The 13,013-nt window shown below is 43.7% G+C and overlaps 1 protein-coding gene across 1 annotated transcript in view; it reads right to left on the bottom strand.

The window, feature by feature from the left end:
• The window catches only part of SECISBP2L (SECIS binding protein 2 like), a 1,453,372-nt gene that overhangs the window by 1,190,044 nt on the left and 250,315 nt on the right, over nt 1–13,013 (bottom strand). Inside the window, exon 3 of the mRNA XM_044077590.1 lies at nt 9,383–9,710. Within this exon, the coding sequence (XP_043933525.1) occupies nt 9,383–9,710 (328 nt within the window). The remainder of the gene's footprint in view (nt 1–9,382; nt 9,711–13,013) is intronic.

Genomic DNA, 13,013 nt, shown 5'->3' with positions numbered 1-13,013 from the left:
TGTGTACCCCAGGCAACTTAACTTTTTTACGAACGCCAGATGCTTTAGAAGAATGTCCTTGCTCTCTGCTTGAATCAGGCAGTCATCCAGGTACAGATAAATTTGAATTCCTTTCTGTCTGCAAAATGCAATTACAGGTGCCAGGCACTTTGTGAAGACCCTGGGCGCAGTAGATAAGCCAAAGGGTTGTGCAGAGAATTGATAGTGCATTGAACCAGCTATGAATCTGAGGTATCTTCTGCAGTTTTGTCTGATAGGGACATGCAGGTATGCCTCCTTGAGGTCCAAGGTCACGAGCCAAGCTTTCTTGCCCAGCATGGGAAGAAGCTGCAGTAGTGTCAACATTTTAAATTTTGGAACATCCAGGTAAGTGTTTAGAGAAGAAAGATCCAGAATGGGCCTCCAGGCTTTGTCCTTTCTGGGAACCAGAAAAAGTTTTGAGTAAAATCATTGTCCTTGCTCCTGTGGTGGTACCTTTTGAATAGCTCTCATGTTCATGAGTGCTGAAATTTGTTTTTGAGCCTCTGCCCATTGATTTGGTGGCAGATTTGGCATTCCTTTTAACCTTGGCAGAGTGTGAAAGTGGAACCTGTAACCTTGAGATACAATGTTGAGAACCCATTTGTCTTTGGTGATCCAATGCCAATTATGATAGAAAAGTGCCAGTTTTCCTCCTAAGGGGGCTGCCAAGAGAGAGCTGTTTGGCAGCTGTAGTGGGAAGTCATTGAGACTGCTTTTTATATGGTTGAGGCCTGTCTTCCCCTTCCTTCTGGCCTGATGCACCCCATTGTCGAGGCCTGTAAGGACCTTGTGGTTGGCCTTTACCTCTTCGACGTCTGTATCTGCCCCTTTGAGGTCGGTCTGTAACTGGAAAGGACCAGTTCTTTGTTGGCCAATTTCTGCTAAATCGAGGAGGCTGAACCTGTAAGAAGTCCTTCACCATTTGCATAGATTTTGCCTTATCCTCCATCTTCTTTAATACCTCTTCTGCTTTAATTCCAAATAACACATCCCGCTGCAAAGGTGCATCCAATAATTTTGCTTTAACATGAACTGGTAACGTATGTTCTTTTAACCAAGCATGCCTTCTAATGACATAGCCTGTAACTGCTGCTCTACAGGAGGCCTCTAAAGAATCAAAACAACATTGCAAAGTATGTTTTCCCACTTGTTCAGCTGCATGCAATAAATCCTGCATTTCTTTAAAATTAGGAGGATCTGAATCTGGAAGCATTTTGTGTTTCAACTGAGACATCAAAAATTGCTGATATTTTAGCATGTGAAATAATTTAAGGCTCTCTTTGCTAAAGTTGCAGACGTATATACTTTCTTTCCCCATCTATCTAATGCTCTGGAATCTCCGTCAGAGGGGACTGTGTTTTTTGCTGATGTGGCCTTAATCCCTTTGGGTCCCTGAGAAATAGTTTCAGGGTCAGCAGCAGGGCTTTTATACAGAAATTTGTGCGAGTCAGGGACTCTGTAATATCTGTCAGGTTTAACTGGGGCTGGAGGTAAGGAGTCATGATTTAAGCTGGATTCAGTATACACATCATCCACAATATCTAACAGTGGCGGAATAGCAAGGGGTCTGTGTTGAGGTAATAAAAGGAAGTCTCTGAGCCTTTTCTTGGATTCTGAGTAATCCTGGCCTTCCCAATGGAAATGCTCCCTCATGGTATGTAAGGTTTCCCCAAAGGAGTAGTCCTCAGGCAGAGAGACTGATGGAATTAATTCCCCAGCATCAGAATCCTCATAAGGGGGTAAAGAATATCCTAGCTCTGAGGATGAATCAGAAGAAATGGACACCTGGTCGGATGAGTCATAGTCTGCATCCTGTCTGGGCCTTTTATCTGTAGGGGGATGGGACCCCCTGATCAGCGTGATAAGGTCTTCGGCCATTCTGAGCATTTGTTTCTTAGGCATGGAGGCCTGTCCTGGAGAATGCTGTATTTGTTTTCTTTGTTTTTATGGGAGGCTTAGACTTAGCAGAGGGTTTAATGCTTAACTGAGTAGGTCTGAAAACACCCTCTGAAGCTGTGGATTGCTCAGCTACTTCGGTTCCCTCTGAAGGGTTAGTTTCGGTAGGCTGAAAAACTTGAGCATCCAAAGGCCCAGCCAGCTCCACGTGGGAGTCGGAGGCGGCCTGTGGTTCTGCAGAAGCGGTCGTCAGGGGCTGTGAAGGCGCCTCGCTGAAAACCGGCGACCGGCCTAGAAGAGGCCTCGTCATCTGTTTTGGGCCTCGGGATGCCTGTCCTTGTCTTTTTTATGTATTCCGGCTGTCGGAAGTTCCGACGGCATGGTGTAATTGAATTTTCTGCCAAAATAATGTCGGGCAAAATCAAACCGACATTTAATAGTGTGCTTGTTAAACCTAGCACAAAACCGACAACCAGTGACGTTGTGGTCTGGGCCTAGGCATGGGATACAATAGGAATGGAAATCCTTATGACGTATTTGCTTCCCACAAGAAATACAGTTATTAACTTTTACGGACATCGGTCTGAGGCAAGAAAAAGTTTCCCCAATGGGGTACTTAGCTTTGTAGAAGACTTCGGTTCTGGATTCGGAATGAAAATCTCAGGAGTCGGCCGACCGGCACTTGCGAACTGCTTTTGCTTCGGGCACCGCGCGGCAAGAAAGACTGAAGAAAATGGCATCGGCTGCATCTTATATACCCCTGTCGCACTGACCAAGGCTTTGGAACTCAGGCCGACTGGGGAACCGCCTGACGGCAGGATAACCCAAGTGTAATGACTGCAGTAGTGTAGCACGATGAACATCTAGGGGGCTGGAGGGAGGGAAACCAGGACTGCAACAGTGAATACACTCGAACATCTACATTTATGGTAAGTGTACACAACTGTACTATGTTCTTCGTGTTTCACTGTTACAGTCATCATACTTGGGTGGCTTCCCAAAACTGAAGAAGGGTGGAGGCAGTCAAAAAGAGTTAGGGCTGGCTAGTATGCCTTGCAGGACTCCTGTAGCAAATCCTGCCCTGGATTTGGAAAAGATAGGCAGGTGGTAATGCTTGGTGAAGGTGTGTACAGAACTCCAGGTAGCAGCCTCAAGGATATCCCTGGTAGTGACTCCCCTGAGAAATGCTGTACAGGTAGATGTTGCCCTAGTTGAATGTGTTCTGACTCCCTGAGGGGTTGGTTTCCCGTGATGCTTGTAGCGGAAATGGATGCAGTGTGCTATCCATTTGGAAATTGTTTGTTTTGAAATGGTCTTGCCCTCTGCCCCTGTTGCAAAGCTGACTAGTAACTGGTCATGAAGGGCTTAGTCCTATCAAGGTAGAATTTGAGCTGTCTGTGCACATCGAAGGAGTGCGGAATCCTTTCCCTTTTATTTTGAGGATTAGGGAAGAAGGTTGGCAAGTGGATGGAGTGATTGAGAGCCACACTGGACACTACTTTGGGCATAAAGGAAGGGTTAGTCCTGACGAAAACCCTGTCAGCATGGAAAATAATGAAGGGTTCCACAGCCATGAGTGCTTGTAGCTCAGACACCCGAAGTGATGATAGGAAACAAGACTGTTTTCCAAGAGAGGAATTTTAACGCTGCTGATGCGGCAGGTGCAAAGGGGGGCAGGGTGAGCTTTTCCAGTACAAACTTAAGGTCCCAAGCAGGGGTGGGTGCTCTCCTTGGTGGCCTTAAGTTGTTTGCCCCTCTCAGGAACTGTTTGATAAGAAGGTGCGAGAAAAGAGGTGGCTCAGTGTTGTAATGAGCAGAAATGGCTGAGGCATGTATCAGGAGAAGGACTTTGTGGAGTAGATCTGCTAGGTAATCCAGGATAAGAGGCGAAGAGGGCAGTGTTGTGTCCTCTCCTTTAGACTGAATCCATGAGCAGAACCTTTTCCACTTATCAGCATAGGATTTTCTTGTACTGGGTCTTCTGGCTTCAAGATGACGTCCAGCACCTGTTTGCTTAAGGGTGCTGGGGGAGAATTCAAGGAATAAGCCAGGCTGCAAGATTTAGGGCTTGCAGCTGTGGATGCAGAATCTGTCTCTCCTGCTGAGAGAGGAGGTTTGGATTCTGGTGTAGGTGCCAGGGTAGCACCAGTCAGGCTGAGCAGGAGTGGGAACCAGTGCTGGCATGGCCAGTCCGGGTCAATCAGAATTGTCCTTGGTCTGTCCTGCTTTATTTTGAGTAATACTCTTGAAAGGAGGGGCAGAGGGGGAAAGGCATAGATTGAGAGATTCACCCACTGAAAAGATACGGCATCCACTTTCCAGGCCCTGCGGTGAGGATTACTGGTGCAGAATTTGCTGAGCTGGTGGTTGTAGGGGAAGGCAAAGAGATCCACCGCTGGGGTTCCCCATTTCTGAATCAGAAGGTTGAAGGTGCTGTGCTCTAATTGCCACTTGTGTGGGTCTAGGAGATTTCTGCTTAAGTCGTCTGCCAGTAAGTTTTGTTTCCCTGGCAGGAATTGAGCTTGCAGATGGACTTGAATGTCCAAGGCCGTGTTTCACAGAGTCATGGCTAGCCTACAGAGTGGGTAAGAATGGGTTCCCCCCACTTGTTGATATACCACATAACTGTGGTGTTGTTTGTTTTCATTAGCAGTTTCCTGGAAAGATTAGGGATCTGAAAGCTGTCAGGGCATTCTGTACAGCTAGCATCTCTTTTTGGTTGATGTGCAGATGAATTTGACTTGGGCTCCAGTGGCCTTGAATAGATTTTCCATCCTTGTGAGCCCCCCAGGCATAGTCTGATGCATCTGTAGTTAGGGTATGGGCGGCTTGGGGTTGAGTAAATGGCAGTCCCTTGTTGTGGTTGCATGGTTCTGCCCACTAGAGGAATTCTGTCCTTAGACAGGGTATGATAGGAATGACTGTTTCCAGGTCCTGAGAATGTTGGCACCAAAGACTTTTTAAGTACCATTGGAGTTTCGTCATATGCAGTCTTGCACATGGAATCGGCAGTATACATGAGGCCATGAACCTTAGGGCTTGCAGTATTTTTCTTGCAGATAGCTGGGTTCTGGTGGCCATTTGTTTGTAGTAGTCTGGCACACAGACTAGTTTTTCTGACATAAGGAATGCCATCTGGGAAGTTGTGTCCAAGATTGCTCCCAGGAATACAATCTTTTGACTGGGTACCAGCTTTGATTTATTTTCGTTGATGGTGTACCCCAAGGAAGCGAGAAGGTTTTTCACAAATGTCAGGTGCTGCAGCAGCAATTCCTGACTGTCCGCCTGAATCAGGCAGTCATCCAAGTATGGGTAAATTTTGATATTTCTCTGCCTGCAGTATGCAATGGCTGGAGCCAGGCATTTTGTGAATATTCTGGGTGCAGTAGATAAGACAAAGGGAAGTGCAGAGAACTGATAATGCATAGACCCTGCCCTGAAACGTAGATACTTCCTGCATGATTCCCTTATGAGTACATGCAGATAGGTTTCTTTTAAGTCTAGGGTGACTAACCAGGCATCCTTGGCTAGCATAGGAAGAAGCTGTTGCAGGGTAAGCATTTTGAATTTTGGTACCACCAGGAAGGTGTTGAGAATGGAAAGATCCAGGATTGGGTGCCAAGAGCCCTCCTTCCTGGATACCAGGAAGAGTCTGGAGTAGAATCCTTGACCCCTCTGTTCTACTGGAACCGGCTGAATAGCTCTGATATTGAGTTGGGAAAGTACTTGGTTTTGAGCCTCTGCCCACTGGTTTAGAGGAAGGTCTGGAAACCCGCTTGGGATTGGCAGTGAATGGAAATAAAATTTGTACCCCTGGGCTACAATGTTGAAGACCCACCAGTCCTCAGTGATGGACATCCAGTTTTTTGTATGAACGGCAAGTTTTTCTCCTAGGGCCACAAGCAATTGTGGAGGGCTGGGGAGTGGAGTAAAGAAGTCATTGTGAGCTTTTTCCGTAAGGAGGTGGCTTACCACTCCCTGCTTTAATGGTGGGGGCACTCTCATTGCTTAGATCTCTGTATACCCTGAGATTGTAATCTGGGTTGTCCGTTTCCCCTGGGTCTGGTTTGAGAAGGCCTGGAGGGGGCTGGAAAGGACCAGTGTTTGGAAGCGCAATGCCTACTGAATGTAGGGGGTTGCACCTGTAAGAATTTTTTTAACAGTCTGCATAGACTTAGCTTTTTCTTCCATCTTTTTAAGAACCTCTTCTGCTTTGGTGCTAAACAAACCGTTCTTATTCAAAGGAGTGCCTAGCAACTTTGATTTGACATGGTCTGGCAAGGTCTGCTCCTTCAACCAAGCATGTCTTCTCAGTACAGAGCTAGTGACAGTTGCCCGGCAAGATGCTTCTAGGGCACCAAAGCCACACTGCAAAGTATGCTTGCTGACTTAGCTTGCACAGTGCATAAGCTCCTGCAATTCTTTATTTTCTGCACAATCAGAAAATGTTGTCACTTTTTGTTTAATAAGTTCCATAATATTTTGCTGGTACTTCAGCATGTGAAACTGACAATTCAATGCCCTAATAGCAAGAGTTGCAGAGGTATATACCTTCTTACTCCATCTGCCCAAAGCTCTGGAATCCCTTTCCGAAGGGGTGGAATTCTTGGCTGTAGTAGCCTTGAGACCTTTAGGCCCCTGGGAAATGATTTCTGGGTGAGCAGTAGGATTATTGAAAAGAAATTTGTGAGTGTCAGGTACTCTGTAGTACCTGTCTTGTTTCCTAGGGGCAGGAGGTAAAGTGTCAGGAGTAAGACTGGATTCCATAAAAACATCATCCACAACATCCAGTACAGGGGGTATTGCTAAGGGCCTGTGTTGAGGCAACTCTAGAAATTCTCCGATTCTCTTTTTGGACTGAGGATAGTCTTGACATTCCCAGTGGAAATGCTCTCGTAAGGTATGCAAGATTTCACCAAAAGAAAAATCCTTTGGAGGGAAGGCAGACAGAATGGATTCCTCTGCATCTGAATCCTCATGAGCAGATAAGGGCATGTCTTCATAATCAGAAATTTCAGAGTCATAGGACTCCTGATCTGTAGATGCTGAAGGGGACTGGACTCTGTCTCTTAGCAGGGGAAGGCAGAGTTCCCCTAATCAGCATAATAAGGTCTTCGGCCATTCTAAGCATTTGTTTTTGTGGCATGGGAGCAAGTGCATGTGCTTTGGTCATCGAGTACCGGCGGACTAGCTTAACGGAAGCATCATCGGCAGTTTTGAACCTATGCGGTCTGTCTCTGTCTTTCCCTTTAAGTTTTTTCGGAATATTGGTAGTCGGATGGCTTACCGAAACCATTTCAGAATCCAGAGATCGAGAGCGAAATAATTTAGCGACAAAGAGAGCCTGATGATTAATGGTTTGGGCGTTAAAATAAGGCACAAAACCTACAGCGAAGGACGTCGTGGTCTGGGCCTAAACAGGTGACACAGTAAGAATGAAAATCTCTGTGAGGTATTTGCTTTCCACAGGTAAGACAATTGTTAACTTTTTCTGACATCGGTTAGAGCAAGAAAAAAGGATCCCCAATGGGGTACTTAGCTTTAGAAGACTTCAGGATTATTAATTTCATAAATGAAAATTCAGGTAGTGGCTGACCAGCACTTGTGAACTGCTTCTGCTTCGGGCTCCTCGGCAAGAAAGACAGATGTAATGGCGTTGGCTGCCTGGTTTTATACCCCTGACGACCTGATGACAGTCCTGGAGCGACAGCATTTGACACAGAAATACCAAGTCTCTGGTATTCGGGCCGACTGAGGGCTACCTGCAGGCAGATAATCCAAGTGTGATGACTGCAACAGTGAAGCACAAAGAACATCTGAAAATTGGATGAAAAAAAACAAAGAAACAAACATTTTCTGAATGGAAGGTAAGGGGTGTGTGAAGGAATGCATCCTTGAGAGCCAGAGAAACCAAGAAGGCCCAGGGAAGAAGAAGAAGTGGAAAGAGACAGCATCCAGAAAGAAAGGACCTTGAGAAAGGTGGTCAGCAGAGAAAGATCCAGAATTGGTCTCCATGTACCCTCCCCAAGGAGCAAAAAACAGTCTGGATTAAAACCCCTTTCCCACTTGGAACAGGCTGAATGGTCCCTGACCTAAAAAGGACGGCAAAACTTCTGAGAAAATAGGAAGCTGTTTGGAGTTTGTGGAATGCCTGAAAAGGGGGTGGGGGGATTTCCAGACCATGAAATACTCCTGAAGAATGACAGCACCCAAGAGTCTGAGGTGATGCAAATTTGGAAGAGACACAGAAAGGCAGAGAGACAAGGGGACCTGGCTGAGGGAAAGAGGAGGACAGATGTTAAATAGAGTTAGGCTTGCTTTGAAAAGAAGGCACCTGAGATGAAGGAGACTGAGTGGATTTAGCAGGTGGAATACACCTAGGGCCCGTCTTACCTTTGGAAAGGGAGCAAGTCTTCCAATGAACAAAGGCAGACTTAGAAGGGTAATTCCTCTGGAATTTGGGGATAGGGAGACAAAAATATGTTTTGAGTTCTGGAAAGGCCTTACCCTTATCCAGGAGAGGACTTAAAAAGTCAGCAGCAGTTGTCCCAAAAAAAATTTTGTTACCCAGAGGAGCATTCAAAAGCTTGGCTTTAATATTATCAGATAAAGCCAGAAAAGGTAACCAAGAATAACACCTCATCACAAAATAAAAAGCAACAGCCCTGAAAAAGGCATTGACTGCATTGCAGCTGGATTTTATGTGATGGGTGATTTGGGAAGTGGAAACAAAGTGGAAAGAGACAGCATCCACAAAGAAAGGACCTTGAGAAAGGTGGTCAGCAGAGAAAGATCCAGAATTGGTCTCCATGTACCCTCCCCAAGGAGCAAAAAACAGTCTGGATTAAAACCCCTTTCCCAGGAAAGAGCAGGAAAAGAGCTGAAGTCTTCCCATCAGAATCAGAAAAGTCAGGCATCACCTCAGACCTGAGAAAGAAGAGCCAAAACATACTTGGTCATGTGGGATTCCTAATTAACACAGCCCTAAAAAAAAGCAAGGTGGCAGAAGTATATACTTTTTTACCCAACCATTCCATAGCCTCACTCTCCTTATCTGATGGAAGGAGCTTAGCAGATGGCAAAGCTTAGAAGGCTTATCAGTGGAAACTGAAACCACTGAATGATCAGCAGAAGGGTACCATGAACTGGCAAACAAAAGCTGTAAATCTAGCAAAATTTAACACAAATAGCAGCTGTACAACTAATAAATGCAAAAGTCTCAGCAATATAGTTTTGGCATTTCATTCAATACTTGGCAAGGTAATCTCACCATTTCATTCAAAATTCAGTGTAACAGCAGCAGTGAAAAGTAACAACATATAAAGCTAAAACAGCTGCTGTTAAATGCAGTATTTCAAACCCTGAGCTGCAACACAGAGCTGTATTTCAAACTAACTGCACATTGATTCACATCCAGTACACATTATACATAAATTACAGAAAAGGCATAAAGCGCAACACTTACCTTCTGCAGTACTTGCCCTCTGCTGCTGCTGTTCTTTCCCTTCTGGTTTGGAACAGAACATATTTGGCCATGTTGCACAGATCGATCACTGCACTCTGTTGTTAAAGTGTTAACACTACTTGCTGACTGAAAGACTGTTGGGTAGGATGTGGGTACTGGATGGTAGAATCCCATAACTTGCGCACAGGGTGCAGGCATCAACTGGTAGTAGGCACACTCATTAGAAACTGGATGCTGAGCAGATAAGATTGGGTAAGCAAGATACGGACCTATAGCATTTGGGTAAGGCTGTTGCCACCTCATATCATTACTGTACAGTGGTACAGGCCTGCATTAAAGGTAGCACAGAGAAAAGAAAAACAACCATTAATTTAAAACTACATATGAACCTTATTTCAAAGCAAAAGAACCACAATAATGATGCTGATTCTGTGAAGATGTTTTACTACAGTACTGTTACTCTTCGTCATCCTATAGTTAAGAGTAGCAGCAGCAGAGTGGACATCTAGCTATATTGCAATCTGTTGGTTTAGGTCTGAAAGTTCTACCCGTAACACCTACAATCTCATCTTCTTCACATTCAACAAACCCTGCATTCATACTGCAACAACACTGTGCTAATAACACTTGTCAAACCAAGTCTGTACTAGCAAAACCACTGCAAAAGGTTGTGCCACAGTTTTGGTGAACTTGAACATAAAGAAGTATAAAAACTACAAAGGCCTAATGCAGCATCATTATTCAAAATTAACATTAAATTATAAAAGAATAAAGGCAAGCTATTGGAGAAATTAAATACACAGCAGCACCTTTAAACATTACTTTAACATGCAATCTTTTTTTCTCTCACGTAATAAAATTTACAGAGGATTAGCAAGTGTAGCTCCAGAATTGGTTAATTAGCAGAAGAGAGTAAAACCCACCAATGACAATGATTACAAAACAACTGTGCCAAATATAGAGTCAGTTCTACCTTGGTGAATGACAAAGCAATATCTAAAGGTCTTTCAAATTTCTGGGAAATATGCTCTCTAGCAAGATCTTCTCCAAATTCCAAATAAATACGCAGACATGTTTTCCATGAACAGCAAATGTATATGCTTCAAGTATTAATCCTGACACACACAGGTTTCTCTCTTCCTCTGCCACACCATGCAGTGTCCATATCCCTCATAGCCAAAATTCATCAAGTTCCACTATCTGCTCGTTTCTTGACACTACTCCGATGCCTTCACCCATAAGCTTAAGTATTTCTTTGTTAGACAATCTGTTTCCACCTCTGCACATAGCATTTTTTTATCACTGATGTATGACTGTTCTTGCTAGCTGGGTCCTGATTACTTGAAGACACACACTAAATAAAAAACACTGTCACTAAATGTTACTCAATCAAGTTAATTACCATACTATGTCCAGATGTTGCATTTATGGCTGGTAATTCATCTGTATTATACTATTTAAATGTTTATCCTTAATGCATTTCCGTCTTCAACTGCTTAATTCACTTGCAAATGCTACTTTTGCTTTCATGTGCCCTACTGTTATGCATCTTAATTTGTTAGTATGGTCTGCTAGTATGGTCTGCTCTTTATGTATCTTATTACAGTTACTGTAGTTGTAACATAACTTCATACTTACGTAAAGCATTTTCTCCAAACAATGTAAACAAAGCAAACAAAAACAACAGATGCTGCAAAAGATGCCCACGTAACCTTGGCAAAGTACGCTGTAAGCCACAAGTATGGGGTATTAACTTAGTTTTAAATAACCAAACTAGCCACATGCTACCAGCTATCCGCCAGCCATCCTTCTGAAATGTGATTCAATGGAGCAGAGATCTTAATATGCAATGAACCACTGGTTTAATGCCACACTTTTAACATTTTGATGTAGCTTGTACAACAGCTAACAGCCCTTTAACACCCATACCAAGAAACCTACAATCCCCACAAGTAGAAACAGGTAACAAAAATACTGAAAGCGTAACACTACAGCATATAGAACGCAAAGCTTAATTTTACCAATAAGTCCCTGTTAACTCTCAAATCCTCCTTGTTTTTCTGTAATGAGATATATTTAAAGCACAAGAATATCAAAAAGCATTGGTATTCTTCTAAAATAAATTATGGAATTTAAGAAAACGTGGGTCCTTAAGATGAAAAAAAAAAAACAAAATGGATAGTGGCCTGTGGTTCAAAAAGAAAGTACAGTTGCATAAAATCATACCATAACAGTAGATGTCCCTTCTCTTCACTGTTGCAGTATTCATTACACTAGTGATTCCCTGCCAAGGGTGGCCCAACATCCGGTCAGTATACCAAAGCATTTAGGTTCCTCAAGGTACATCATACATCATGCATATGATCCTCGCATAGCACTGGGTATAAAGGTGACGCCTGGACATACCATCCTCAGAACCGAGAGCCCCAGTAGGAAAGCCAGTCTCAGGAGAAAAGAGGTAATCAGTACATCCAGAAGAGAAAAAGATGAAGGGGAAGAGGGAGGGAGTAAATGCTGCAACAGTGAAGAGAAGAACATCTACCGTAATGGTAATATTTCACATAACTGTACTACGCGCCCTTCCATTTCACTGATGCAGTATTCATTAAAATAGGCAGAGTGCCAAAGCTCATGAAGAAGAGAGGGAGAAGGAATAACCAGTAGAGCTCTCTGGGAAGTCATAAAGGATGGCCCTAGAAAAAACAGCTCTAGCTCTGGAAATTCCATCCAACTTGTAGTGCTTGGTAAATGTATGCATAGAAGTCCAGGTAGCTGCCTCAAGAATACAGTTAGTAGCCAAACCTTGAAAAAAGCACCAGAAGAAGCCACAGCTCTAGTAGAATGAACCTTAACAGAAGAAGGAAGGCTCTTACCATGAAAGGAATAAAAAACAGAAATAGATTTAGAGATCAAAGAAGAAACAGTCTGCTTGGACACAGCTAATCCTAAGCACCTAGGATGAAAGGAAACAAAAAGCTGATCAGATTTCCTACCAGTCTTAGTCTTATCCAAATAAAATCTGAGTTGTCTATGCACATCCAAAGTATGCAACACCTCCTCACTGACATTTTGTGGAGAAGAGAAAAAAGTAGGCAAAGAACAGACTGATTAAGGGACAACTCATTCACCACCTTGGGCATAAAAGAAGGATTAGTACAAAAGGACACCCTGTCCTTATGAAACACCAAAAAACGAGGACAAGCCATAAGGGTTTGAAGCTCACACCCATCTAGCAAAAGTAAGAGCCAACAAAAGTACGATCTTCAAAGAGCAATTTTGCAAGGAAGATGAATCTGTAGGCTCTAAAGGAGCACGAGTCAATTTTTCCAAAACAAAGTTAAGATCCCAGGAAGGAGAAAGAACAGGCTTCCTGGGAGGCCTAATATGAAGGACACCTTTAAGGAATTGGTTAGCTTCAAATTTCAATGCTAAAGGAGGAGATAAAGGCAGACAGCAGAGATAGCTGATAAGTGGGCCTTAAAAGAAGAATAAGCCAAACCAGCATTGAGCAATTCACACAGATAAGAGAGAAGCAAAGGAACATCCACAGAAAGTGGATCCAGGTTACAAGAAAGATACCAAACAGAAAACCTCTTCCATTTGGATAAGCAGGATTTCCTAGTATTGGGTT

This window comes from Protopterus annectens, chromosome 7.part0 (genome assembly GCF_019279795.1).
Source record: "Protopterus annectens isolate FY-2018-M chromosome 7.part0, PAN1.0, whole genome shotgun sequence".
Taxonomy (NCBI): Eukaryota; Metazoa; Chordata; order Ceratodontiformes; family Protopteridae; genus Protopterus; species Protopterus annectens.
This window is presented reverse-complemented; position numbering and strand designations above follow the sequence as displayed.